At 41.3% G+C, this 27,811-nt stretch overlaps 4 protein-coding genes and 1 non-coding gene across 5 annotated transcripts; 2 read left to right on the top strand and 3 right to left on the bottom strand.

Annotated features, from left to right (window-relative positions):
* Positions 1-192: 192 nt before the first annotated feature.
* On the bottom strand, positions 193-3,216 carry sod2 (superoxide dismutase 2, mitochondrial). The gene is made up of 5 exons (XM_023278698.3): positions 3,066-3,216; positions 1,885-2,090; positions 1,608-1,724; positions 990-1,169; positions 193-855 (listed from the first exon to the last, which is right to left on the bottom strand). Exons 1-5 carry the CDS (start codon positions 3,092-3,094, stop codon positions 710-712), a joined length of 678 nt encoding a protein of 225 aa, XP_023134466.1. The 5' UTR covers positions 3,095-3,216; the 3' UTR covers positions 193-709.
* Positions 3,217-5,745: 2,529 nt separating this feature from the next.
* wtap (WT1 associated protein) lies at positions 5,746-12,474 on the top strand. The gene is made up of 8 exons (XM_023278695.3): positions 5,746-5,914; positions 6,477-6,514; positions 6,628-6,683; positions 6,780-6,838; positions 6,953-7,080; positions 8,334-8,512; positions 10,975-11,129; positions 11,249-12,474. The coding sequence occupies exons 2-8, from the start codon at positions 6,485-6,487 to the stop codon at positions 11,905-11,907; spliced, it is 1,266 nt and encodes a 421-aa protein (XP_023134463.1). The 5' UTR covers positions 5,746-5,914; positions 6,477-6,484; the 3' UTR covers positions 11,908-12,474.
* A 479-nt stretch (positions 12,475-12,953) lies between these two features.
* Positions 12,954-19,093, top strand: acat2 (acetyl-CoA acetyltransferase 2). The gene is made up of 9 exons (XM_023278697.3): positions 12,954-13,112; positions 15,884-16,018; positions 16,140-16,321; positions 16,938-17,055; positions 17,153-17,296; positions 17,388-17,510; positions 17,601-17,755; positions 17,835-17,945; positions 18,124-19,093. Exons 1-9 carry the CDS (start codon positions 13,064-13,066, stop codon positions 18,292-18,294), a joined length of 1,188 nt encoding a protein of 395 aa, XP_023134465.1. The 5' UTR covers positions 12,954-13,063; the 3' UTR covers positions 18,295-19,093.
* Positions 19,094-19,139: 46 nt separating this feature from the next.
* On the bottom strand, positions 19,140-25,643 carry tcp1 (t-complex 1). Its single transcript, XM_023278694.2, has 12 exons — positions 25,485-25,643; positions 24,900-24,985; positions 24,660-24,788; positions 23,404-23,501; positions 23,194-23,304; positions 22,883-23,064; positions 22,374-22,500; positions 21,707-21,882; positions 21,460-21,583; positions 20,451-20,643; positions 20,194-20,357; positions 19,140-19,562 (listed from the first exon to the last, which is right to left on the bottom strand). The coding sequence occupies exons 1-12, from the start codon at positions 25,555-25,557 to the stop codon at positions 19,349-19,351; spliced, it is 1,677 nt and encodes a 558-aa protein (XP_023134462.1). The 5' UTR covers positions 25,558-25,643; the 3' UTR covers positions 19,140-19,348.
* LOC111574230 (small nucleolar RNA SNORA29) lies at positions 25,100-25,237 on the bottom strand. The gene has a single exon (XR_002746612.1). It is a non-coding gene; the product is annotated as a small nucleolar RNA SNORA29 (small nucleolar RNA).
* Positions 25,644-27,811: the final 2,168 nt, after the last annotated feature.

Genomic DNA, 27,811 nt, shown 5'->3' with positions numbered 1-27,811 from the left:
TGATCTATATTATCCTCAAATGAGGTCAAAGACATTTAAACTTGTCAGAAAAAAACCCATAACGAAACAAGAAAATTACTATGAACAGCACTCTGTTTTCACTTTTCTCTTCTAACAATAGCTTGAAAAATTATCTTAATGTTTAGGAGTAACCCTTACATATAGAAGCTGAAGAATAAAGAATGCAGCATGCACATTTGAAATATTATTTTATTATAATACATCAAAAACACGGATTGCCATAACATTGTCTGATTTTAGTCTAACTTGATCTGATACAGCTCACTGCATATGCACTCTGGTTATCTGACAGTAGTCTAGTATGGCACCCATTTTTCGGGTGTGAAAAACAAAAGCCAGCTTTGATGCTATAAAGTGGCCATTTTTGTGCGCTTTGAACAAAGTCTGGTGGTAGGGAACAGACCTGAGATAAAAAGCACTTGCAAATAACTTGCATATTTGATTCAAACTCTTAATGTCCCTCATAAAGGCTGTATAATCTGCACAAACAGAGACTGTGTTTCAAGGACAATTAAATCAATTCTGATGCCAACAACCATCGGAAGGTTTGAACAGTCTCAAGCTAATTTTTAAAAAGCATGTTAACTCTCAAGACACTCAATCCGGGTTAAACTGAAAATTATCTGCAACTACTGTTTGTTCCAGGTCAGGGTGAAAGGGATTGGAGGAGATATTTGGGCATTAGCTTCTATTTTTTAGCGGTCTGAAGACGCTCGCTCACATTTTCCCAGTTGATTATATTCCAGATAGCCTTAATATAGTCGGGCCGCACATTCTTGTACTGAAGGTAGTAGGCATGCTCCCATACATCGATACCAAGGAGAGGAATGAGACCTGAGGGTCAAAGAGAGGAAAAACAATACTCTGATGGCTCTGTTTCATATGTCGAAACACACTGTATTGGGGGTATACCATAAGTACAGTAGAAAGAAGGTCAGGTCTCTACTTCAAATTAGTTTTCAACTGACCTGTTGTCCCTTGCAGGGGATCCTGGTTAGCACAAGCAACAATGCGAAGTCTTCCGCTCTCCTTCTCATAACCCAGCCATCCCCAGCCTGAACCCTGCACTGCCACTGCAGTAGCAGACATCTTCTCTTGCATCTTCTGGAAGGAGCCAAAGTCTCGCTTGATGGCCTCCATTAGCTCCCCTACAGGATGTGAAACAAATGGGTGCTACTTCAGGGAAATGGTACACATAAACAGCAAGCAAGTTTCAGTAAAACTAGTTTGCATTTTTAAAAACTATTTCCTACTGTATTTGAATGAAAGCTATACTATCAGATTCTTACTAATTGAAAGTTGTTTTATTATTTACAAGAAAGGAAACATAGGCAATCAGCATGATATTCTGAATTTCCCCTGAGACAGCTTTCTACCACCAGGGGGCAGAACACCCTAAATAAACCACCACCAACTTTCTAAATTGCTGTGTAACACCTGTTAGCAAACCAGTAGCTCCTACTTGCACATCTACCAGAATCATTGTTTCAGGTATCCTGATAAATTTGAGTGCAACATCCACTTTGACCCTCAGGTGCAGCAACTGAATCCAGTGTAGGGGGGAAAAAAATGTGTTGCAGTCTCACCTTGTGGCTCGCCTCCACCATTTGGAGAGAGGTTTGTCCAGAAGATAGAGTGGTTAATGTGACCTCCTCCATTGAACTTCAGTGCAGGCTGGAGAGCAACCTGTGCCGACACATCTCCTGAAATACAAGTCGAATACATCCAGGAGAATCAGCATTTGGCAAACTCTGAGAAAGACCGTAATTACAAAGACAAGTTCAGGATGATACATTTTAAACACATCCTAACTAGACAATGAGGCTATGACCTAATTTAGGTTATGTTACTTTGTGTCTGTACCCTTTGCGAGTGCCTCCTTATATTTCTCCTCTGTAACATTTAGGTTGTTGACATATGTGGCGTGATGCTTGCTGTGGTGCAGCTGCATTATCTCTGCATTGATGTGGGGCTCCAGCGCGCCATAGTCGTAGGGCAGGTCAGGAAGAGTGTGCTTCTGCCTTGATGCAGCTACCTGGTTTATAGTTTGGCTGAGGCTGGCTGCACACCTGAAAGGCACAGAAACATTGCCTCATGATAATCTCAAAAACACAGCTGGGGCTGATCAAATTGGGGCAAACACTTAATTCCCATATTTTGGACAGGTATTGCCATTTGATTTGTTCCACAACTTTCAAAATTCCAGCTTTTGTTCAATGTACCCTGGGTCAGAGAGGACGTGTGGCTGCTGAACAATGAAACTGGGTTTATGTCATACAATAGCCTACTTTCTCGAACAACGCAGAATGCACTGCTCAATGGGCAAACATAAACAACCCCCGAAAGAAACTTTGAATCTGTTTAAATTTAATAAAACTGAATTACAACAGCCGCACCTTGGAGATCCTGAATCACAGCCTTTGACAATTACATTCATTTGACCAGCAATTTCAATTTGAAATCGATTACTTATTCAGTCCATGTGTTGGTGGTTGTCAAGTGTTTAGAGAGACAAAAATAACTAAGCTTAGCTACCAGGCATGGTTATAATAGAGAAGTGATTTAGTTGCACAACATTAGCCCAGAATATCCTGGCACAGGTAGGATTTTTAATTTCGGTCACATCATTTTGATCAGCCTTGAGCAGCTGGCTGGAAGTGACCTAAATGTCTGGAGTTGGATCTGGATTGACGTTACTGTTGCAGCATGTAGTTAGATATTAGTTCATTAAGCAGGTAAAAACGAGTATGTTTGAAAAAAAATGCGTCCATATATTATAAAATTCAATTTAAAACTTCACAAAAGAAACCTCTGAAAACACGACCACTCGGTAACTGAACAAAATTGTTTACTTAGTGCGCCACAAGCTACCCTAGCTGAGCAGCTAAACTAAGTTAGCATCCTGGCTAGCTAACAGTTAGCTCTCAATAGCCAACTGTCTCAAGTTCAAGAACAAGTCCTGCTGGCAGGAGTCAACTGTCCTCGTTTTTTGTGCACTCTGGGCAAAGCACTGGTACTAAACAGCATGTTGGCTTGTATTTTACCTGCGTATTTGCCCCGCTCTGCACAGCATGTTCGTGGTGTCGTAGAATGGGTGGACAAATGAGGGTAGACAACGCTGGTAACTGCCCTTGAAATGTACAATTTCAAGTTGACAGCGCGGAGGACCGTACCATTATCGTCTTGTGGGGGTGTTCACGGGAGTGTGCAAGAATTAGATAAACCTCAGCGGCGAAAACTGAAACCATTACTCATTACAGAGATGCTGGTAGAATTTATAGATTGACGCTTGTCACGGATGCATCGTGATATAGTAAGATACATTTAAAAATTATTCTTATGCGTTTGACTTCACCCCTTTTATATCTTTTTTCAACTCAGCGCTGGTTGTGGCCTTAATAGAGGTGCATTAGATCATATGAGTGTGTAGACTCTGGGTGAGTCCTGCATAACAGCTGTTGCATATTTTGAGTTAAATAATGTATTTTGTCACTACTTGTCTATTTATTTTATTACAATTCCATTTTAACGCATGAAAAGTTATTGAAAAAAGTAACATAAAATGTAGTACAGGAATAAAAATTGAAAATAATTGGTGCAACTAAGCTGAATAATTCCCATAATTATAAAAACAAAAATCAAAGAGTCACGTGAACCTTTCCTCTACCACATCGGATCAGCGGCGATGCCAGAGATCGTCTATATTAAAGAAGATGTTTACACAACGAGCTCTCGGTATGTGTGATTAAATTCCAATTTTCAGTTTGCATTCTACAAACACCAAACAACCAGAGATTTCCATCATTCAGGAGAGTGAAAAATAGGAGAGAAAATGGAAAAACAGCATTGCATGATGCATTTAAGTAACTTTTACTTGTTTGATTTGCAACACTTGAAAAAAACTTTTATCTGTCTGTATTTTTTGAGCGTTTATTGTTATGCACTAAAACACCAAGTCCAATTACTTGTATGTGAAAACCTGCTTTGAATGTAATACAGATTCTGACTCTGTTTCTGAAGGGCTGAAGATGATGTTTTCAAACTGTGTGATTTATCCAGCCAGCATTGCAAAACCAAAAGCTATTCAAATTATTGCAAAACAACCAACCAACCAGCCAAACAAGCAAACTTAAAAACAACAACAAGTGAATAAATTACAATTGAGGAGCTGGAACCAGACAGTTTTGACCAAAAAAACCCCTCACCCTTACACCAGTTGATTGACTGTCATAAATGTTAAGGATTATTTACTTTGTTGGTCAACTAAAGGATCAATCAACTAACTGTTTCAGGAATAAATCAAAGAGCTTTAAAGAGCACTAGGTTGTGTTTCATTCATACTTTCAAAGTTCAAGGTTCAAAGGATTATTGTCATGTGCACAGTGAAGAAACGTGTTTCCCTGTAGTGTACTACGAAATTCTTTCCTTGCCAAACTTCAAATGCCAAACAATATAACTCTAAGTAAAAAATAGATTTAAAAAAGATAAATAGAAATGAAGTAAAATAGATACATGAAAAATAAATAAATAGATAAATAAAATCAATGGACTTTGCAAACTAAGGAGTAGTGCAAATGCATAATCGACAGCAAGCTATTATGAGGTAGTCTGTGATGATAGGCTACTGTTTAAGAGTTGATAGCAGTGGGAGAAAGAAGAAAGAGTTTCTTTGTACCCCAAACCTAAACAAGAAAAGTACTCAGAGAACGCAGTACTGCTCAGTCATTGTATGATTTCTGATGGATAAGTCCACAGCGTTGGATTTGTAGTAGGATCCCAATCGTGATCATCAGCAGGCAGCTGACGTAGCGTTCCCTTGTTGTCATAGCTACAGTGACGCCGTACCGCTATCTTGCAATGATACATAAATCTTTAACAAATCCGTGGATCCAGACTATAAGCCACATCACTGCCAAACTCTAATGAGATGGTCTTTGTGTCATTTCTGACCTTCCCTGAAAATTTCATCCAAATCAGCTAGTCCGTTTTTGAGTAATGTTGCACACAGACAGACAAACAGATGAATGTACGGCAATTGTCACTTAACTGCATTGCGTTCTTTGGCGGAGTAAATATAGCACAATATTTGCAAAAATTTGAGCATATTTGAATATGAGATTTAATTTTTAAATTTTTTTTTAAATTTTTGCCAAATAAACCTATTCGTTCTTCAATGCTATACGAGATTTCTCCCATCATTCGGGGGGGGGGTCTCAGTCATGATCACAATAGAACCAATGTGATTGTAAAATGTCTATATGCACATTAGGTAGCTTAATACAACTGTTTTCCTACTACCTGTCAAAGTTGCTTTAAATCACTCGAATTCACTTTAAATCGCGGCGCCTTGAAATGTGTATATTGAATTTTAATTACATTTAGTATTTCTATTGATTTAAAAATTAGAAGTGTTTCAGAATTTATACTAACTTTTAATATTAATGTTACTAACCTGTCTGTCCAGTCTCCAGTTATTTGTGTTGTTGCATGTAAGCTGCTGAACACTTGACTTTCCCTCGGGATTAATGAAGTATCTATCTATCTATCTATCTATCTATCTATCTATCTATCTATCTATCTATCTATCTATCTATCTATCTATCTATCTATGCTTGTACGTCGCAGGTGTATTTTACAATCCAGAATATCTCCTCGGAGTGAGCCCTCTGTCTCCTCCTATCTCTGGCGGCGCTCTGCAGCAAGTCGAGAGCAGCGCAGCAGCTCGTCCAGAGCCATTCTGTTCTACCGTCGGCGAGGAAGATGATGGTGACCACGCCGAAGCGAGACTACTACATATAATATCAAAGCGAAATCCAACGTGGTCGCAATTTTCCGTCTCGTTACGAACCCGCGACGCCGAGAGGTTCCAGAAACATCGAAGGAAGCGGGTCTGGTAAGTGTTTTGACGTCCCGAGGCCCGATATCTGCAGCCAAGAGCCCGCTAGTTTCAGGAAAAGGAGCGCAAGGGAGGGAGTCATTTCCTTCACCGCCATTTTGCGATAACAAGGAGCCGAAAACAGAGCCAAGAATTGCATGCTGTCGGGCGGAACATAAAGGGAATACTTGAGCCAAACGCCACCGTTTCTTACTGTGTGGTTATTTTGCCGGCGGATGCTAAATGTTATTAGCAGTTAACATCGGTTAGCTTATTTTGTGTTGCTCGCTGTGCATTGCTGCTGCCAGCCACACCAGCTAACATTAGGATTCACTGTTAACTGCTAATGTTAACGTGGATTTGGTCGACCCAGCGAGTTAACTTGGTCGCCACAAACCCGCAGAGCCCTTTAATCGTCGGGTAGCAGCAGCGCTTTTAGCATTTTAGCCCAGTTGTCATACATGTCATATTTTACTGCGTGCTTACAGCCAATGCGTTACAGCTTAAAAGGTGATGCAGCCGATTCAACGCACGACTCCATGAACACCCTGATGATTGTCTGTCATATATTTTCTCCTAGAAATCAAAATGACCAACGAGGAGCCTCTACCCAAGAAGGTGAGTGTCTCTATTCAGTCAGTTCATTGATTTATCGTGAGCCCCTTAATGTTGATAAATGTGAATAGATTTGCTTTTTCTAACTAGTTTTTGATTCTTTCTTCCCCCTGCAGGTTCGCCTCAGTGAATCTGACATGAAGACCCTGACTAGAGAAGAGCTGTGTACGAGGTAGAGAAAAAGCTTGTCTTGTTGGTGTTTAATTGTACTGTGGGAATATTTGATGTTTTCAGGTCGAGCGGTTAACTCACACTCTGCTCCTCTTAGGTGGAAGCAGCATGAAGCGTACGTCCAGGTCCTGGAGGCAAAATATGCAGAGCTTTGTTGTAAGTACATTTGATGCATTATATCATCCCTACTTTTGAGTGCCTGTGGAAGGGAGTTTTCTTCATCTTCTTCTTCTGATGCATTTGCTGTTCTACCTGTCTTCCATCGCATAGCCAACGATGTACCGGGGCTGAAGGAGTCGGAGGAGAAGCTCAAGCAGCAGCAGCAGGAGTCTGCACGCAGGGAGAACATCTTGGTCATGCGACTTGCCACCAAGGAGCAGGAGATGCAAGAGTGCACAGTAAGTATCTGTGCCTCTTCTTTTTTTTCTGCTTTTGTTTTGGCTTGGTGAAAGAACCTGAGGTAGTCCGACTAACTAAAGATTGCACGCTCTTAACAGAATTGTTGATGCCCAGAGCACTTCTTTGAGCGTGATAGTTACAAATGCTCAGTCATCAGTAATGCTCTACAGATGAGTAATGATCAATTACACTGTGCAGTTATTGTTTATCTCTTAGAAATCCAGCCGCTCTGTGTTTGCAGCCGACCATTTTTTTTCATTCATTAGTTGATAAATTGACAGAAGTGGTAAATGTGCTTGTTTATGTACAAAAAAAACAAAGTATCCTGTATCAAGAATTATTTTGTGAGATGACAGAAAGCAAGAATCAGCCAAATGTTTTGTACTTTTACGTTAACAGTCGTGTATCAGAATTGATGTCTTTTAGTTTTCTCTCAGTAAACTGTTGATATTATATCAGTACAGCCATGTACCTTGCGGTCCTTCGGGATAATGGAAAGTAGGCTGAAGGTAAATTGTGTCAAGGAGGGCATCCGTTGCTCTTATCAGATTGACAGCTCAGTGGATCAACCAGTGGCTTAATGGGAGCACATGCCATTCTTAAAGAGCGACTGAGGTGAACTCAACACACACACAGGTGAGGGTTTGGAAGGTTTTGAACCTCTACACAACAAAACCTCGGACTCCATTTATAGTGTGTTTTCAGCTATATTTCCCAAATGCTAAGCTGGTTGTTTTTGAGGCATATTGGTTGGACCTTTTGCCTTTTATGTAAATGTATTCAAATATATTCTCAGAGAGATCACACCTTTGACTTTGGCTGGTGAGTTTTGTTTGTTTTGGAGCTAGTGTGGTCAAACAGCAGGGGAGCGTGTGTAATAGTTGTTGGAATGCAAGTACTTTCTGATTTTATGGAAAATTACAACAAATGATTAAGATTAAATTACCTATGCAAGTATTTTGTGTTGAAAGTATCCAAATTTAAATCTAAGTACTGCTCACGGCTGCTTAATTCTATATTTTTAAAAAGGCAACATGCAGAAATTGCTTGGAATTTCCCTGCTCGGAAATTCAGATTATAAATTGAGATCAAATGGGACATGATGACTTCAGATTTTATCAATTTTGGTGGAAGTACACATGACAACTGGAGACTGAAGTCAAAATTAAGGATTCGTTCTGTTACTTTTAACAGTCACAGAACACTTCTTCGTCTTTACCCAGCACTGACACTTGTTTGTTGTATCCTGCAGACCCAGATCCAGTACCTCAAGCAAGTCCAGCAGCCGAGTGCGGCCCAACTGCGGTCGTCCATGGTGGATCCGGCCATCAACTTGTTTTTCCTCAAAATGAAGGCTGAACTGGAACAGACTAAAGACAAACTGGAGCAGGCCCAAAATGAACTGAGTGCCTGGAAATTTACACCTGATAGGTAAAGACAATCAAAATAACTCCCCCCTCAAAAAAAAAAAAGTCAAGACTTCCTCACGCCCCCCACCCTCACTCTCACTGCAGGCATGCAGGAACAATGGTGGGGGGGAAGGCTGACAAATGCTGTACTCACCACGAGACTCAGACTTTACAGAAAGCCAGTCACTGCAAAACAAAACTGTTTTTGTACTCTCGCACTGTGCCAGCTACATATCACATAACCTAAAGAGAAAAGACAGTATGGTCAGGTGACACTTGTGTTTCAGCTCTCTCCCCTCGTATCCCCTCACCGTCCAAGGGCCTGAAGGAGTCCGGACTGTTCCTGAAGAGGTGGTCACTCACATGGCGACATGGATATGCCCTCCCCGCCCCCTCAGCTCAAAGCAGACAGTTCACATATTAACTAGGGGGGTTATGGTGGAGGTTGAGTCAGGCAGGGAGCATCCCTAGCCTAAAACAGCAATTGAACATTTTAAAGACAGTTCCCATACTCGCTTTATAAAGACATTTAACTGTGGATTACACCACACAGATACCTGCTAGTCTGCCTGAGAAATGTAAAGACTTTTGGGACAGTCTAGATACATTCCAGTAACATGAGGAAAGTTTCTAGGATTTAAAAGTAAGACTTTGGGGAGGGAAGAGCCACTAGAAATGACATTAAGACTGTGAGCGGAGCCAGATCCTCGGTCCACAGAGGGCTGTGGTTCAGGCATGACGGTCCAGTCGCCTGTGTCTTTGAACATGGGCCTACACACGGTAGAGTGTATTTTACATGTTTTATTTTGTGATTTGTTTATTTTTATTGGTATTTAATTTGATCTTTCTCTTGTTTCTGAGACAAATACTTACTGCAGTGTGTGTGAACTAGGAAGCACCATTGACATTTACTGTATACTCTTGACTAATTACTTGCACAGGGTTTAATAAGGAATTAAGCTTTGCTTAATTTGTTAGATGCTGAAACCCACTGCTGTAGGTGCACTGAGTCCTGTTTTCAAGTTGTGAATGCAGATGTCTTTAACAAGTCATGTTATGAGTCGAGAATGTATTTATTGTATTTTTGTGTATTTTTGTGATTCACCAAACAATCTCTCCCTCAGCCATTTAAGCTAATAGCTGGTTAGACTTTACTTTTCCACCTGTCGGGTCTTTAGCTAATGTTCATACAATGAGTCCCTCATAGAAACTGTTCTGTTTTCCTTGTTTTAAAAAGTAATTTACACTCAGATCTCTTGACACTAAAGTGAGACAGGGAGGTTTGAAGTGGCAGTGTATATATGAGAAGCTTGAAGCTAATTTCCTCTGAGCACGGGAGAAATTCATGGTTACGATAACTGCTACTGGAAGAGAAATGCAGTAAATGCAGTTAAATAATTGATGTAAATGCATAACTACATTTTCTTGACAAGAAGTAAGAGCTTCCATTCTTGAGCTGAGCTGTTTTTAAAATGCTGTCAACACTTTTAATGACTACTTCTGCTTGAATAGGATGCAATTGCAGAATTATTTGCTTTAGCAGTTAACATCTCTGGCTAGATGACTTCCATAGGCATTTATAGACCAAATGGATTGAATATGGGTTTAAATAATGTATGTGTTTTTTATGTGCAAATTCGGCATCCCGAGGAGGGATTTTTAAAAGCATAACCACAGTCACTGCTAATGTAAAAGTAACAGGTGTGCTGGACTGTTGCACTATTTCTTGACATTTTGTAAAACTGAGAAAGCAGCACTTTGAGCTGTTTTATTTTACTGTTGAAACATTTTGTCCATGTATTTAAAGTGAAGACCAAACAAAACCTGTGCCTGGTTTTGCAGTGCACGTTTTCTATTTGCTACTCATAGTTAAGGGTTGGTACCTAAAGTGTAGGTTTTCCTGCAGCATGTCATTCTAATATCTCTGCTGTTACATTTTGCACTTTGCTTGTTTTTCACATTCAGGGATGTAACAAGAGTGTCTGAGATTAGAAGTTTTGTAGCGATTGAATTGGTAGAACTTTAAAAGTAAAATTTTTAAACGCTTTTCTTGAATGCACATCCTGGTGAGTTAAGCTAGTGTAACAATGAATGCACTCATTCCATAGAAATGTCACTCTAGGCTTGTTTTAGAGTTTCAGACACATTGAGGACCATCAATTTTTAATATATATTGATGACTTAACTCTTAATTTAAAGATGAACCTTATTTCATACTTGGAGCTTTTACAACATGCATTTGTACAAGACAAATTTGTATCAGTGGGTTCTTGATATTTTTTTATGTTACGCTGCAGTCTAATAGATTTAATGAAATTGTGTTTTGACAAAAATCATTTAGGGACTACCTGGCTGAAGAGTTTCTGTTGACCCTTGGAAAATTGGGAAGTGGGTCAGGCAACTGGAACAAATCATTGTCATCTTTTTACCTGTTGTGTTTGTGTCCTGGTTCACTGTGTGATGTGAGACTTGTTTCCCTTACAGCCAAACGGGGAAGAAACTGATGGCCAAGTGTCGAATGCTGATCCAAGAAAACCAGGAGTTGGGTCGGCAGCTGTCCCAGGGACGCATCGCCCAGCTGGAGGCTGAGCTGGCCCTGCAAAAGAAGTACAGCGAGGAGCTCAAGAGCAGCCAAGACGGTGAGACTACGAGAAGCATCTCCATTTTCACCCTGGCCAAGTGGGACTGCATGTCATGTTGACCTTTAATGCCATGTTTGGAGTTAATTTTTTTCTTTGTTTCTGCATTCTCACTCCAGAGCTGAATGACTTTATCATCCAGCTCGACGAGGAGGTAGAGGGGATGCAGAGCACCATCCTCGTCCTGCAGCAGCAGCTAAAAGACACCCGTCAGCTGCTCTCTCAGTCTCAGGGGGCTTTGGGAGGAGCAGGACCTAGCAGGACTTCACCCACTGCTTCCAGCTCCTCCGCCGAACCCTCCACTCAGCCCGAGCAGGCCAGTGCACCCTCTGAACCAATGGGCAAAGACTACGGGAGGGTCTCCAATGGCCCAAGCAACGGCAACTCATCCCAGAGGAGCGAGACCACTACGCCCAGCCTGTACCGGGAGGTGAGCAGCACTGAGGAAGACTTTCCCATGTCCCCGATGGTCTCCAGCCCCGGCGAAGCTGAGACCAAACTGTCCAACCACTCGGAGGAGGCTCCAGGGAGTCAGACTGCTACAGGGAGAGTTGGAGGACCCGTGGGTTTCGGGAGCCAGCTGAGTGCAGGGTATGAGAGCGTGGACTCTCCGACAGGCAGCGAGACATCATTGACTCAGCACTCGAATGACACGGACTCCACCACCGACCCCCACGAGGACAAGGCCGCCCTGGTAACCAAGGGCACCAGGACTGCAGGGTCACGACACGCTCAGAACGGCCTGGACTCCAGCACGAGCGACAGCGCGGTTTTGTAATGTACTTTGACATGTACTGTTTTGTTTTTCATTTTTTTTTATACATTATACAAACAAGGCAACAAATGCATAGTCTGTAAACACAGCACTGCTGTCCAGGACGTTTTGTTTTCACCCTCCTCCCCCCTGCCTATCGTGATGCCTCTGTCACACTTGTGTTGCTAAACGGGGATATAACAGGAATGGGTTAATGTTAGATTTAAATTGCGTGGATGTATGATTTAAAACTAGTATGTTTCATTCTGATGTTTATTTGAGCACGTCTATGCTGTTCTTGTTTGAGCTCTTGACACTGAATTCAGGCATCTGGTGTTGTAACTCATCAAAAGTCGGTAAAATCACTGAATTACAGTAGCTTCGCAATTTTCAAGATGGTCATTTTTAGATGTTGGCCTGTGTTTTTTTTTCTTTTTTTTTTTTTTTTAGTGCAATTTTAATTTTTCATTGACAAAATTCTGTTTGAAAGATTCTGTTGAATTGTGAGTAGTTCATACACGATGTTCATATTATTCTGACTTCAGTCCTTTTCATGTACTGACCAAATACCAATAAAGATTTTTAATACTATAGAGTGAAACCCATTATTAGTAGCTAGCAGTGCATCAGTTTGAAAACTCAGGATTACTTTACAACATAAACATGTTACCACTATTTAACAGTTTTACTTATGAAAAAATAAATGCACATAAAACTAGGAACTAATTTTGTGACAACTGCCATGCATATGTAGAATTTTCCAATTTTGTAATTTGAGTGGCTTACAGTAATGCAAGTAGAAGCCTGAAAAGGTAGAAGCAGGCTATAGATTCATAAAAAAATATATATACAAAAACTAAAAAGCTGCATCACGTATTAAAACTTAACCATATGTTTTTTTTACTTATCAGAATCCAAATGACACAATAGAGACTGTATATAAAGAGTGTATGTGTCAGAGGCTGTGGATGTTGATGCAACACATTCTTAAGAGTTCACCTCGATGCAGTTGTTCTGTTGTCCTCCCAGACACATGGGGGCGCTGTGGTTCCCTCCAGTTCCACTTTAATAAATCCACTCAGACATCCACGCAGTGTGTCAGCAGCACAGTGCAGTTTGGTTCAGGCAGGAACAGGACTCTGAAGGTAACTCTCCACCGCCAACCTTTTCTTCTAGCAAAATGAGCACCGAGCCAGTAGTCATCGTTTCTGCTGCACGGACACCAATAGGTAAATAATAATACTGGACATTTATTACAGGAAGTTTCTATAACATTTACTGTTTCTACACTGTCGTAAGGAGCTGCTGTCAAATTAGCTGCACTGGGATTAAATCAACTGTGTAGTTATTCTGTTTTTCATTGTACTTTTTTATTTATTGTCGCCAAAAGCAGCATTTCCTGGTTAAGTTGTTTTTAATTTAGCAAAGTGGTTTGTGTCCTTCAATTAAATACGCGGAGTCTTGCCCAGCTGTGATTGGTTGGTTCCAGTGTCCGGAGTTTTCTCTGACCGCTGATTGGCTGATGGGGCGTAGTGCGACAGAGCAGCAGTCTGCTGCTATTGGCTGACTGCAGGTCGTCCGTCCTGTGTGATGTGACCGATTTAATTTGTCAGAAAAGCCACTGTTCTCTCAGTGAAGTCAGCACATCCCCAAATGATTATGACAAGTTAATATTATTGATAAATCTGAAAAATATCACTTTTCCTAGCAGGCTGTGCAATACCAGTTACAGTGTCGTGTAAAATTACTTTATCTTCTTGGGCAATATTTTATTTTCATGTACAACAGTGTAATGTGCAGCATTTCAGTTTTCATGTGTAATGTTTTAATTTCATGTGCAGTATTTCATTATCATGTGCAAAAGGACTTTACTACTTCACAATCATCACCAGTTTTACTTCTCACTTTTCTATTCTGTGTTGTACTTGTGTCTTATGGTTTTTCTATTGAGCACTGTTACTTTATCTTCACAGCAATAATTGACCCAAGAATTTCCTTTGCGATTAATACATTTTTATCTAATCTTAAATTCAGTTTCACCAGTTTACAGTACATGCACATTACTTTATTCTTTACAAACTAGAAATGTTGAAGGTTTTGCTGCTGTAGAAGTTTCACTGCTATGTTTAATTGTAATTAATTGTTACAGTTGTTTAATTAGTCTAACAGAATTTGGTTTAAACAGTCAAAAAATGCAGATTTTCTGTCTGTTATATCATCTTAAATCCAGTATTATTTGAATTTTGGATCACTGATTAAATCAGGCATTTTGGGATATTTCAACTGGTGAGGGGCATTTTTTTTGTCGAAATTTGACATTTTAAAGGCTTAAAGATCAGGAGAAGATCTAGTAGAAATAACAAAATGTTCAGTTTGTCCTAAAAACTGTAGAAACCCACCATGCATTGGTTTTCAGAGCCAAAAGTCTTCATGTTGCTTGTTTTTTGTTACCGTTTTGAAATTATTAGTGCAGAATCTAAGGGTACCTAACAGTGAAATCAGCAATCCTTGTATGTGGAAAATATTAATATTTTAAGTTATTTTGTCTTAACAGTGGTATCTGTGGTATCATGATGCCACATGGTGCAACATACACTATATTGCCAAAAGTATTCACTCACCTGCCTTGACTCGCATATGAACGTAAGTGACATCCCATTCCTAATCCATAGGGTTCAATATGACGTCAGTCCACCCTTTGCAGCTAGAACAGCTTCAACTCTTCTGGGAAGGCTGTCCACAAGGTTTAGGAGTGTGTTTATGGGAATTTTTGACCATTCTTCCAGAAGCACATTTGTGAGGTCACACACTGATGTTGGACCAGAAGGTCTGGCTCTCAGTCTCTGCTCTAATTCATCCCAAAGGTGTTCTATCGGGTTGAGGTCAGAACTCTGTGCAGGCCAGTCAAGTTCATCCACACCAGACTCTGTCATCCATGTCTTTATGGACCTTGCTTTGTGCACTGGTGCACAGTCATGTTGGAAGAGGAAGGGGCCAGCTCCAAACTGTTCCCACAAAGTTGGGAGCATGGAATTGTCCAAAATGTCTTGGTATGCTGAAGCATTCAGAGTTCCTTTCACTGGAACTAAGGGGCCAAGCTCAGCTCCTGAAAAACAACCCCACACCATAATCCCCCCTCCACCAAACTTTACACTTGGCACAATGCAGTCCGACAAGTATGGTTCTCCTGGCAACCACCAAACCCAGACTGGTCCATCAGATTACCAGATGGAGAAGCGCGACTGGTCACTCCAGAGAAGGCGTCTCCACTGCTCTAGAGTCCAGTGGTGGCTGCTTTACACCACTGATGTATGGCTTGGATGCAGCTGCTCGGCCATGGAAACCCATTCCATGAAGCTCTCTGCACACTGTTCTTGAGCTAATCTGAAGGCCACATGAAGTTTGAAGGTCTGTAGCGATTGACTCTGCAGAAAGTTGGCGACCTCTTGGCACTATGCTCCTCAGCATCCACTGACCCCACTCCATCAGTTTACGTGGCCTACCACTTGGTGGCTGAGTTGCTGTCGTTCCCACACACTTCCACTTTCTTATAATACAGCTGACAGTTGACTGTGGAATATTTAGGAGTGAGGAAATGTCACGACTGGATTTGTTGCACAGGTGGCATCCTATCACAGTTCCACGCTGGAATTCACTGAGCTCCTGAGAGCGACCCATTCTTTCACAAATGTTTGTAAAAGCAGTCTGCATGCCTAGGTGCTTGATTTTATACACCTGTGGCCATGGAAGTGATTGGAACACCTGATTCTGATTATTTGGATGAGTGAGCGAATACCTTTGGCAATATAGTCTACATCTAAGCTAAAATGTCAGTAATGAAGGCTAAATCCGAGAGCAGCGAAACATTTTCAGAGAGCGCTTTTTTCACTGAAGAGTTTGATACACAGCAATCTGATCTCCATGAAAAATGATAAAAAAGGAGTTTGAAATGGTTAACATTTTGCTGATGATACTCTAACAACTTTCCATTTTTACAAAGGGTCCTTGAACGGTGCTCTGTCCACGGTGCCGCTCCATGACCTGTGTTCAGTGGTGATCAAGGACGTTCTGAAGCGAGCTGGGGTCAAACCAGAGGATGTCTCTGAGGTTATCATGGGACACGTCCTAACAGCAGGTAAAAGCAAATAAAAGAAGGGCAGAGGTCCAGTATTCATTTGCCATGCTAACAGGTGTTGTTTAATCTCAGCTTGATTTTTTTTTACTCACTGAACTATTTTTCCTTTTCTGTCTGTCAGGTCATGGGCAGAACCCGGCTCGTCAGGCCAGTGTCGGTGCAGGTATTCCTTATCCTGTTCCTGCATGGAGCTGCCAGATGGTGTGTGGCTCTGGGCTGAAGGCTGTATGTCTGGGAGCTCAGTCCATTCAGACCAGAGAGTCCACTGTGGTGGTAGCAGGGGGCATGGAAAGCATGAGCAGGGTGGGTACTGAGACGAAGAAAGTCAGAGTAAGATATGAAACTGGAAACGAATCACATAGTTTCAGAGTCTGACCGATATATTAGTTGGCCATTAATGACCTGTTAGAGATATAATGGTATCAGCATGTAAGTCCAATGTACACCAATTTTTTTTTATAGAACAGAATACAGAAAAAGATGCTTGGGATAACTTAAGGCCATGACACTGTGCAATTTTATTCTATTTTTTGTTTCTTTTTATTTATTGTTTCAGTTCTGTGAAGAGAACTCTCAAAATAAGAATCTCATTACTCAGGGTAACCACTGTGTTTCTGCTGTATATATGACAATGAAGTTCTTGAATCTTGAATCTATCAGCTGATACATTGATTCAGAATTTCTTAATCCCTAAAATCGGCCAAGTATCCGTAGCTATGTAGAAAGAATATCTACTTTTAAGCAACGCCAGTAGAGCACTTGTTGACTCATTGTTCGATTGGATAGTACCTCATTACCTCAGCTAATTCTTGCTGCTTTTAAAAAAGTAATTGTTATATTCATAGGTTAATATCTATGGGTATACATACTGTAGTATCATAGATGACATGAGGTTTTAGCTACTTTCTTGTCTTCTCAGGCTCCTCACATAGTACAAATGAGAGCAGGAGTGAAGATGGGCGATGCCTCCCTGCAGGACTCCATGGTGGCCGACGGCCTGACAGACGCCTTCCACGGCTACCACATGGGAATCACAGGTCAGGAGCTATCTGATAGTTTCCCACAGCAGCCAGTGCAGTACTGTGTATTACACTGTATTAATCAGTGTTCCTGGTTGTGATGAATCTTTATCAGCTGAGAATGTGGCAAAGCAGTGGAACGTCAGTCGAGAGGAGCAGGATCGCTTCGCTGTCCAGTCTCAGAACAAGACAGAGGCGGCACAGAAAGCAGGATACTTTGATCAGGAGATTGTTCCTGTCATGGTGCCATCCAGAAAAGGTAAGCTAGCAGGGATTTTAGGTACTTGGTTTCTATTTCGGACAAGAGGTCTCTTCCATCTAGGATGTCTAGATGTTTTTCTTCCTCTCAGGTCCAGTGGAGGTGAAGGTGGATGAGTTTCCTCGACATGGCAGCAACATGGACAGCATGTCCAAGCTCAGACCCTGCTTTATCAAGGACAGCAGCGGCACTGTCACCGCTGGAAACGCATCAGGTTCCAGAGTTGCTTCTTAACCTTGACATACATTGATGGTGATCCAGCTGATACGTTTTAGTTTTTATAGCTGCTTTTGTCTTTTTACAGGTATAAATGACGGCGCAGCAGCTACTGTCCTGATGAGCCAATCAGAGGCTGTGAGGCGCGGCGTTAAACCGATGGCCAGAATTGTATCATGGGCTCAAGCTGGCCTCGACCCGTCTGTCATGGGTACTGGACCAATACCAGCCATCAGGAAAGCGGTGAGAAGCAAGCAGAGACAAAATGTAATGCACAGAATTTCCTTTTCTGTTTTTTAATTCCTTTTATCATCTCTCTTAGGTGGAGAAAGCAGGCTGGCAGCTGGACCAGGTTGACTTATTTGAGATTAATGAAGCCTTTGCTGCTCAGTCTGTTGCTGTGGTCAAAGAGTTGGGCCTGAATGCAGACAAGGTAATTACCTAACAGTCATATTTAGTCACATTCTTCGATTTTCAGTTAATTTTGGTCATCGGAAGTGAATGTTTTTGAAATGATATGGGATATACATTATTGCCATAACCATTTTCCATCTATTGAGGATATGTCTTGGAATCAATAATGTAATTCTTGTCACCTGTCTTGTGTTCAGGTGAATGTGAGCGGCGGTGCCATCTCTCTGGGTCATCCTATCGGCATGTCTGGCTGCAGAGTGCTCGTCACCCTGCTGCATGCGCTGCAGAGAACTGGAGGAAATAAGGGAGTGGCATCTCTCTGCATCGGAGGAGGGATGGGCATCGCCATGTGTGTGGAGAGGGTTTGACATGAATACCTAATGCTGCTTAACGGATTGCACTCGATCTCATTTTTTTGTAACGGATGAGGGACAACGACACTTAATGTTTACACTGCACGGTAAAATGTAAAACAGTTTACCCGACTTCTTCCAGTCAATGTACTTGAGGTAAAAGTGAGTCCATGTTGTGGTCTTATCCAGCAGTAGCTCACCATTCTCACTGTGACCTTCATTTAAATTCAACCTTCTTCAGGTTTTAGCTGTTGAAGACTTAAATCATAGATGTCTTGTTGGTACTAACATGATGCAATCTGCTGTATACAGAGAGCTTCTACATAGATTAGTAGTAATTTAAGATTCTTACAACCTGGATGTAGGTGAACTAAATTAGCACCATACTGCAGGTAGTAGTTGTTGGCAAGAAGACGGTTAAGAATGAATGTTTACTTGAAAACCAGCTGCTTTCAGTTACCTATACAACTGTAAAGAGTGAAACGCTAAACCTATAGAGGCCAGCTTTTAGTACCCAGTATGGACAGAGTAAGACATGCGTCCTTCTATATAGAGCATCATTTTTAACTTGTGTAATTTATTGAGACTTGTTCTAAGCATTCCAATATCTCTACTTATGGAATAAATGGATCTTTTCTCACTGATCAATTGTGCAGAAAACAGCCAAAAGGTGCCAAATAGTGCCAAACGGTTAAGTATGCCAGCCTTCTCTAGCCTTGTTCTTCCTGTACGTGGGCATGTTTGCAAACTGTTTTTCCTGTAATCTTGCTGTTTGACATATCAATAAAACAATTCTAAGCCATAAACTCAAAAACTTTGTTAAACTCTTTAAGGCCCACTGAATAACCACAGCTAGGCAGTTTGAATTACCAAATCAACGGTCATTTACAACCATTGGAGCTTTATTAAGTGTCCAAAAAAAACAATCACTTACGGTTCCTCTGGAGGCGAGAGGGAGTGGGAGAACAGTAAACAGGCAAAGTGCACGGCCTAAACTAGAGCGACAGCCATGAAGAGCTCCTTATGTATAAATACAGACGTTGAACCTATTGTGAATTATCGGAACCTTTTAACCCTCCAGAGATCCCGATGCCACGGCGTCCTGGTATGAATGCCCACCTTCCTTTGGCTCTGGGAACAGTTTGATGAGGTCGTCTATGCGGAGGATGGTGATGGCAGCCTCAGTGGCAAACTTGAGGCTCTTTGTCTTAACCATGGTGGGTTCGTACACGCCAGCCTGACGGTTGTCTCTGGGTTTGCCGTTCACCAAGTCCAGACCAATCCTACAGGACAAAAAGATGGTTGAATACACGGTTTGTCATAAAAGTACAGCCTGCAGCAAAAGAATATTTATTTATTTTGAATGTCTGTCATAAAAAAAAGCTTTGCTGGACATTTTCCCTTAAAAATCTTTCCTTTTACAAAAAAACCCCACAACAATATTCTGCCTTGGGCACCCAGATAGCTCAACAGGTTGAGCAGATGACCCATAAACAGGGGCTATAGTCCCCCAAGCAGCGGTCATAGGTTCGAATCCAGCCCATGGTCATTTACTGTAGGTCATTCCCCAACTCTTCTACCTACATTTCCTGTCTCTCTCCCCTATACATAATAAATGCAAAAAAAGAAACCATTCTGCCTTAGGTTCATTTGGGTGATAGCAAAAGGAGGTTGTTCGTAGGGGTGCAGCGGCATTATTTTCTTAGTAATTAACCGTCAGGGCGATAAAATATAGTTTTGGCTCTATTTGATACACCATCCTTTTTGAAGTTGTTGAGATTATACCTAAAACACATGAGTCCACAGATGGCACAGACAACTAAACTTGCTTACTCAACTCAAATGGAAAGACCTAAAAGGCGTTTATAAATAGATATTACAATTTCATGACTGGTGCACGAAGACAAGACTCACCATTTGAGATTCTTGCGTTCAGGGTTCACCTGAGCCTCATTGTGGAAGGCCCGAAGCTTGGCCACCAGGTCAGTGGAGTCCTGTGCTGCGTTCACAGCCAGCGTCTTGGGGATGACGAGAAGAGACCGAGCAAACTCAGCAATGGCCAGCTGCTCCCTGGAGCCCTGAAGAAATGTAAAGTGACGAGTTCAATTACAGCTGTCAAAAAGAAACCACCAACAGCTGCAAGCTTTACATTTTCTCAGTATGAAACTCACCATGCTGGTAGCATAGTTTTCCAGGTAAATTGAAAGTGCTGCCTCCACAGCACCTCCTCCTGGGACTACAGACTTGGACTCCAGGACCCTCTTGACCACACAGAGAGCATCGTGCAGCGAACGCTCCATCTCATCACACATGAAGTCGTTAGCTCCACGCAAAATGATGGAGGCTGATGTGCGTGCTTTGGTACTGAGGGGACAAAAAATTGGGAAATACAGCAACAGTACAATTAATAGGGATCAGACTGTATTGACTTTAGATGCAGAAACACATGAAGGACTTTAAGTCATATTTAGAGTATTGTAATATCAGCTCGAATACCAGACAACTACACAGTGACACACACCCTTTTCCATCAACAGCGAACATTAGCACTTGTCCTGTTTAAAAAGTTTCTCTGGGATTCATTAATCCAAGAAAAAGCAGGTCCTCATTATTGAAGCTTTAGTTAAATGAAATATGGCAATACATATAAGTCACACTGGGTATCTCAAGTCCGTCAGACTCACACTCAAAATGATTTTCTCCAACTGCTTCTGAGCTCATCTGTTACAGCCATAAATACTGGCTGTGTGACATATTTTCTCTCTGGCCTCATTTCTCAAGCAAAGATGAGCAGAGACATTATGAACCTGTTTTCAGTCATCATTAAATATGTTAGAAGGCTACAGAAATTCATGCAGGTTAAACTGTGCAAACAAAACTATTTTAGGGCTGAATGACTCTGAAAGAGAATATAGACCTGAAAACACTCACAGCCTAACAACCCTTGATGCAACTCTATGCAGATTGAATCACCGTGTTATACTGACGCACTGACAAGTCAACGGAACATCTGATGGTGTGAACAAGTATGTCTCATTCTCTACCATAAGGCACCCATCACCCTTTAAAACCTTACATTCTGAAGAAAAAAAAACAGTAAACAGAGCTGCTGCCAGAGCTTTAGAATATTACATCTAATACAACAAGTATAAAACATGTTAACGTATTTTCAGTTCTTACTTCTTGACAAGGATGAGCTCATCGTCACAGACTCGCTCTTGCACAACCTCCTCAGCTTGGCCGAGCATGGTGGCTTCAAATGTCTCCTCCCCTTCCAGGTTGGTCAGAGAAGGGCAGATGGTGGCTGAGAAAGGACAAACAAAAAGACACAGCTGTGATCAAATACACATTCACTTATGCAAGACAGAAAATCATGCACATAGATGTAAACACATAATTCAAAAGCACAAACTTCCTTCCTTCTTACCTCCTGTAGCCTTGGCGATGCGTTTGAGGTCCCTCTTGAGAACCCTTCTAACTGCCATGGCTCCAACATCCACAAAATACTTCAGGCACATATCATCTATGCCACCGGTGGTCAGGACAACATTGGCGCCTGCTGCCAAAATCTTCTGGATCCTTTCCTTGGTGATATCAGATTCCCTGGAACCAAACAAATACAACATATCTATGTTATTTCCATTACATTTATGTCACATTTTGTTATATTTAGGATAAAATTACTTAATTTTAAAAAAATCAGTAATTTATCTGCTCTCGTCAATTCAACAATCATTCTTTGACATTTCTGCAACTCTATACATGGTTCTACATAAACAAGAACACAGTATGACAAACTATGCTTGAAAGAATCAAATAATTTTAGAGCTTTGTTATAAATTTTGCAAGAAAACTACAAATCTTATACAGTATGATTACAAAGACATGTTATGCACAGTCAGTGTCCAGCCACCAGTAGTGGTCCTGCAGCTCAGAGCGGAGCTGCTGCCCTAACTTGTGACTGCTTATGTTTTCTCCCACGCGTATCACTGTGTGAACTACAGTTTCAGCACCACAGCAAAATTAAATGGGATATTTCATGCAGCTGTGTGAATGTGAAAGAGCAAAACCAAGAGAAATTTTCCATCGCCCACCTTTGTCTGATCTGGTCGAGCTTCTCTGGGTCGCTGATAATCACTTGGACTCCCATCTTCATTTTTGTCTTCTGCAGGCTGAAGTCCAGACAGGCGATCTTGGCATTAACGACGCGCTTCACCATGCCTTGGGACAAAAAAACAACACACATTCAGCATTGGAAATATCCAAAAGGCAATTAGAATTGTATTAAGCTACACAACAGTAGGAGGACAAAGTTGATACAAAAGACACTATACTGTTTTTGTTATATTTGTGGCATTTATTGTACTGTCTGGCAAAAAGAAGTGCCACAGCTAAGAAAATGCTGTGACTGAATTCCTTTCAGAGCCAGTGTACTGTCTCCCACGCGTATCACTGCATACACCATCAAGCAAGACATAGCAGCAAATTTAAATGGGAGTTTAATCAGCAGCAGTTGTGTAGACAGCTTTACATAATGTTGTATAAATCCTCACATTAACTTCCATTTTAAATTTGTGAGTGTCTGGCTTTGTGACAGACGTACCTTGTGAACCAACTGTGCAGTTCAGTGCGTATCCATTAACCAAGAAACTCTCCTTCTGGCTGCGTCCGTGGGCTTTCAGCACGTTAACAGAGTTGATGGGATATTTGGCAACTCCTTTGCCATCCACAAACTTCACGGCCAAGGCAGCATCCACCACCATGTTCGCAAAGAAGTCTGCGTCACTGAAGGCTTGTAGTCAAGGCAAATCGATCAAAGAAAGGAACAACTTTCTCTACACACATAAAAATGTAAACACTGCCAATTGTAAGTTGTGCTAATTTCCAGCCAGTTCATACACATATCAGGGATACACTCCAATGATTTTGGAAGACATGGATGTCTTGGCTGCATTGATTAGACATTCTCTGCCCAGGTCATCTGTCCCAATGGTGAGATTCTCATTAATGTAGCGCACTGCTTCTCTGGAAGATGAAGGAAAAAAAAAACAAGTTTGGCATCAGCAAATTGAAACAAACCCAGAGTCCTTGTCCCTTATAAATTATGTATTAGCATCATCTTACTTGCAAGCCAGGCGATATCCACTGATGACTGACGTCGGATGAATCTTCTGCTTCACCAGCTCATCTGCACTCTTTAGCAACTCTGCAGCAAGAATTACCTGAAAGATGCAACACAAAATCCATCATAAGAAAAAAAAAAGACTAGAACTGGCTTGATTTTCCAACTAAGACTCAGCTCACATTACACAAGTTTCAGTCCAATTAATCAATTTCACCCCGCCTGACAATCACAAACGAAGTCTGGTCTGGGATCTTGGTCTGATCCGCTGTTTGGGAATGTGAGGAGTTTACAAAGTCAATCTTAAAACTTCTTAACTGCTTGCAGACTTATCAGGACTGCCACGATTAATATGAAACATGTTAGATATTTGTGAGTTAAAATCCTGATGGGTACAATTTCATGGAAGTTGTGGAAGCAGTGGATGCTGTTGCCAAGAGACACTAAATATTCTTGCCCTTAGGGGCTAATGTTAGCAACAGATATCAAAAGTGCTGCTTAAAATTTCACCTCCAGCTCTTGAAGAATACAAAACACATGTTGACAGCATCCCCACAAACAGAATGTGCTTTTTTGTCATTATACAGTGTATAACGAGATTGGAGAGTTTCTCCTTTTCAGTGCAAAATAAATCTTAAAGATAGTGCAAACAGTCTATTTACAAATATACAGTATAAATATCAGTGAATATAAATAACAGAGTGAATGAGACAGTGGTGTATATTGCACATTTTACATTATATTGTTGGCTGGGTGTATTATCATTTTAATTCCAGCAAGTTGTTGCACAACACTTTCTATTTTGTTCATATCTACTTCCGCATGAGAGGTGCTCCCTGATCAAGCATCCCGTCACTCTTTTCAAACCTTGTAGTGTGTGCATGTCTGGGATTAAAGAGAGGAATATCTGAAATTTCTCCTAATGTGCAATCAGATTTCTCTTGGGGTTTTAAAACTCCAGCAGTGTGAACCCAGTCTTAAAGTATTTTGTTGAACCAACAACAAAACTATAAGTTATGGATTTTACACTGTACCATCCTTTCATTAGGAGTGGCAGAAATGAGGCTGCTCAACCCCTTCAGACAGTGAAGGACAGTTTCTCTTTCCTGTTAGCATAGCCACACATCCGTAATAGATGCAGATGCATGGTACTAAAACAGGACAAGCCCAGAGGACCATACAAAATAAAATAGCCAAGCACCCTTCATTTTCTCTGTGGGCTGACACAGAGATAGAGGCAGTTGTTGATTCTACTCACCACAGACGTCGTCCCATCTCCGACCTCCTTGTCCTGCAGGTCAGCCAGCTCACACAGGACCTTGGCAGCTGGGTGCTCCACTTCCAGCAGCTTCAGGATGGTTGCTCCGTCGTTGGTGATGGTCACGTCCTGTCAAAACCACCATTAGACAAGACTGATGAGCAACCTAGACATCCAGTTTACTATCTTACAATCAGGCTGTCTACTAAAGGTGCAGATGTTCCTTAATGCGACACAGACCCCAATATCGTCCACCAACATTTTGTCGAGACCAACGGGTCCCAGGGAGCTCTTTACGATGTTGGCGATGGATGCTGCGGCCATGACTGCACAGAAAAGAGGGAAGTTATAGCTTGCGGACACGAAATAATCTACTCGTTTAAAAGACAGGCTACACATCATCTGATATGCAAGACTTTACTAGTAAAAACACTTCAGTTATAGATATATTCTGCCATTTTATTGAGCGGGGCGCACAGTCAGCTAGCCACACCTTCAGACCATGACAGTGTTTTTCTATCCCATTAGCATAGCCGTCCATTCATTGTCATGCGAGTGGAAGGTACTGAAATGGGATTTGCAAAATTTTAATAAATGCTACTTGCGTGAGATGCACATTGCGGAAAATTAGATGAAAACGTTAAAAAGTGTCACCGGTGACGGTGCAGCGCCTTGAACGTAACGGTAACGTTAGCTAGCATTAGCATGAACCACACGTGTGCTAACATGCAGTAAATTAATCCATTTTCCTGCCCTTCGTTAGAAACGCACAAAGAAGACGTTAGGTTTATCTGGCGCACAAAGTCAAGCAGCACAACAACTCACCATTTTGAGTGCGGACAGACTGGCCAGTAGTCCTCTGGCCGAGCACATTTAACGGACCGTCTAATAGCGACATTTTGGACCACCACACAACCGAGAAGAAAGGAAGCGGCGCGGTGCACTGTGGGTAAACCGGTGCGAAGCAGAAACTTCGAGAAGAGACTTTCTAAAAAATCTCTGGATTTTCAGTATGAGGCCTTGAAATGGGTGGCGTATCTCAACTTTACATATATAATGAAACTCTCTTTTAATCAGTTACCTCATCAAATTAGAAAATAACGTTTTGGTGGCTTATTTCCTATTAACTACATCTCCCAGCATGCCTCTGAACCAGCGCCCAAGCCCCTTCTTCTTCTTCGTGGTTCTTCTGATGCAGTCTATGGTTGACTGTTAGTGCGCCCTCTGCTGTTGATTTAACTACGAAGAGTAACACCTGCTGAGAAAGCATCTCGAAGACCATCATCAGTGGCTGCACAGACATTTTGGGGGGCAGGTGCTCAGTGGGGAAAAAAAGGGCACTTTGTGCGGCGTGTAGAACCACTGGCTGCCTTAATGTAACAGTGTGAGATCTGATTATTATTTTTTTTTAAAATCAGGAACACATTTTCTGTAACGGCATTTATTTTAACATCTTAATAATAACACACAAAGGGTCAATAAAACATTGTATCGCAACAATTGTTAAATTAAAAGAGATCGACATTAGGCTACAACAAGGCAGAAAGCTACTTTTTCTGTTTGTCATTTAGCAAATAAGTCACAGCAAGTGTTGCCTCTACCTAATGTAGGCTAATAATAATCCTACACAAACTAAATATTCAGTTATAGTATACTGATCATATGCTGTACCAGTTTACCAAATAACATTGGTTGTGAGGTCATCGTCGTCACGTTGTGTCGATTAATTGAGTATTATTATGGGTAGTCCAGCTTGTTAAGCAGGCAGGCAGTTGGCTGATTTAGGTACGGTTGTTTAGCACTGCATGAGACAAGCTACTTCACAACAGAGACAAATAAATGCACCGTGTGGCAACTGAGGCTTGCAATGTCTTTCAGGGAGGGCAGGGGGCAGCCAATTATTTTCTGTGCTGACCTTATCAGCCCCTGCAGGGATTTTCTGTCACCAGTTGTACAAACAACACACCACACTGTGATGCAGCACGCTTTCCATTGTGGAGCGATACAAAGTCTGCAACAGATTTGCCTCCAGGAGACATTTCCTCAACAGTCTGAGGAAGTGTAATATTTGTTGAGCCTTCCTGACCACTGCTGGCGTGTTGGTAAACCACAGAAAACCGGATAAATTTCTTCTGACTGGCAATGACATTCAAAAGGTGGCAAAACACGCAAAAGACATTGCGTTGTAGAGGTTAATGATGAATTTGGACTATTTTCTGTGAAATTGTTGCACATTTTGGAAAGGAACTGCAGCTTCTACACCTTTCCAACTGTTCCTTGGTCATTTCCACCATGCTGTTTGATCTGTTCTAGGACACTATGAGTTGTGAACAGCTGATTCAGCAGGTCTCCAGTCAGTTACAGTTGAAGAGTTGAGTGAAGTCCCCATCAGGGTCCATGAATGAGAGAGAGCTGTGCATTCAGGCAGCTCATGAAGCTGTAAAGTCATATCCCAGTGTTTTCAAGTACCAAGTGCAAAATGTAATCAAAAGCACAAGTCTGTGTAGATTCTCAGTCATCCAGGTCATGGTAACCATAGGAGCTTCAGTAAAAATCAACTGGACTTCTCTCCTCTTGCATCTTCTACAAGAGAAGATTATGTAATTACATTTTTGTCCTTGTGTAGAATTACAGTAAACAGAAAAATAATTATGATAGATGATTCACCATTTTCTGACATCATACAAAACAGAATCACCTGATGCAGACACAATATATAAAGTTAAAGATGATATAATTTGTCAATTAATCTACTACTTGCAATAGCAAATGAAATAAAATAAATTAAATAAATTAGTGTAAGTAACTAAAATTAGTATGGTTTTCAGGTAGGATTTCCAAATATGTAATCTGGTGAAACATTTTGTAGTTTAGACTGAATTTGAAGATACTATTCGGCTCTCTGTAATTATGTTAGATATTTCTTACTCTGCTGCACAGTGGCTCGGTGGTTAGCACTGCTGCCTTGCAGCTAGAAGAACCCCAATTCACGGAAGACAATGGAGACAAGTGGAACAAAATGGATAGATGGGCGTCGTTGATGATGATGTTTGAACAAAGAAGACAGGTGTAACAGGTCATATTAACCCCCTGGCAAAAGTATGCCTAGGCCAGTTTATATTGACACATAAAGATTAAGCATGTTAACTCTT

The sequence above is a fragment of the Amphiprion ocellaris genome, chromosome 12, assembly GCF_022539595.1.
Source record: "Amphiprion ocellaris isolate individual 3 ecotype Okinawa chromosome 12, ASM2253959v1, whole genome shotgun sequence".
NCBI lineage: Eukaryota > Metazoa > Chordata > Actinopteri > Pomacentridae > Amphiprion > Amphiprion ocellaris.
Note: the sequence above shows the minus strand (reverse complement) of the source record. Positions and strands in the feature narration are given on the sequence as shown.

Coding starts and splice junctions, on each gene's coding strand:
- wtap (XM_023278695.3), top strand. CDS start 6,485: ATGACCAACGAGGAGCCTCTACCCAAGAAG. Junction 6,684..6,779: donor AGAGAAGAGCTGTGTACGAG/GTAGAGAAAAAG, acceptor TGCTCCTCTTAG/GTGGAAGCAGCATGAAGCGT. Junction 7,081..8,333: donor AGGAGATGCAAGAGTGCACA/GTAAGTATCTGT, acceptor TGTATCCTGCAG/ACCCAGATCCAGTACCTCAA.
- tcp1 (XM_023278694.2), bottom strand. CDS start 25,557: ATGTCGCTATTAGACGGTCCGTTAAATGTGCTCGGCCAGAGGACTACT. Junction 22,501..22,882: donor CTGCACAGTTGGTTCACAAG/GTACGTCTGTCA, acceptor TTTTGTCCCAAG/GCATGGTGAAGCGCGTCGTT. Junction 21,883..22,373: donor CTCGACCAGATCAGACAAAG/GTGGGCGATGGA, acceptor GTTTGGTTCCAG/GGAATCTGATATCACCAAGG.
- acat2 (XM_023278697.3), top strand. CDS start 13,064: ATGAGCACCGAGCCAGTAGTCATCGTTTCTGCTGCACGGACACCAATA. Junction 16,322..16,937: donor GCATGGAAAGCATGAGCAGG/GTGGGTACTGAG, acceptor TTGTCTTCTCAG/GCTCCTCACATAGTACAAAT. Junction 17,297..17,387: donor CATGGTGCCATCCAGAAAAG/GTAAGCTAGCAG, acceptor TCTTCCTCTCAG/GTCCAGTGGAGGTGAAGGTG.
- sod2 (XM_023278698.3), bottom strand. CDS start 3,094: ATGCTGTGCAGAGCGGGGCAAATACGCAG. Junction 1,725..1,884: donor TAAGGAGGCACTCGCAAAGG/GTACAGACACAA, acceptor CTTGTATTTCAG/GAGATGTGTCGGCACAGGTT. Junction 1,170..1,607: donor TGGTGGAGGCGAGCCACAAG/GTGAGACTGCAA, acceptor CACATCCTGTAG/GGGAGCTAATGGAGGCCATC.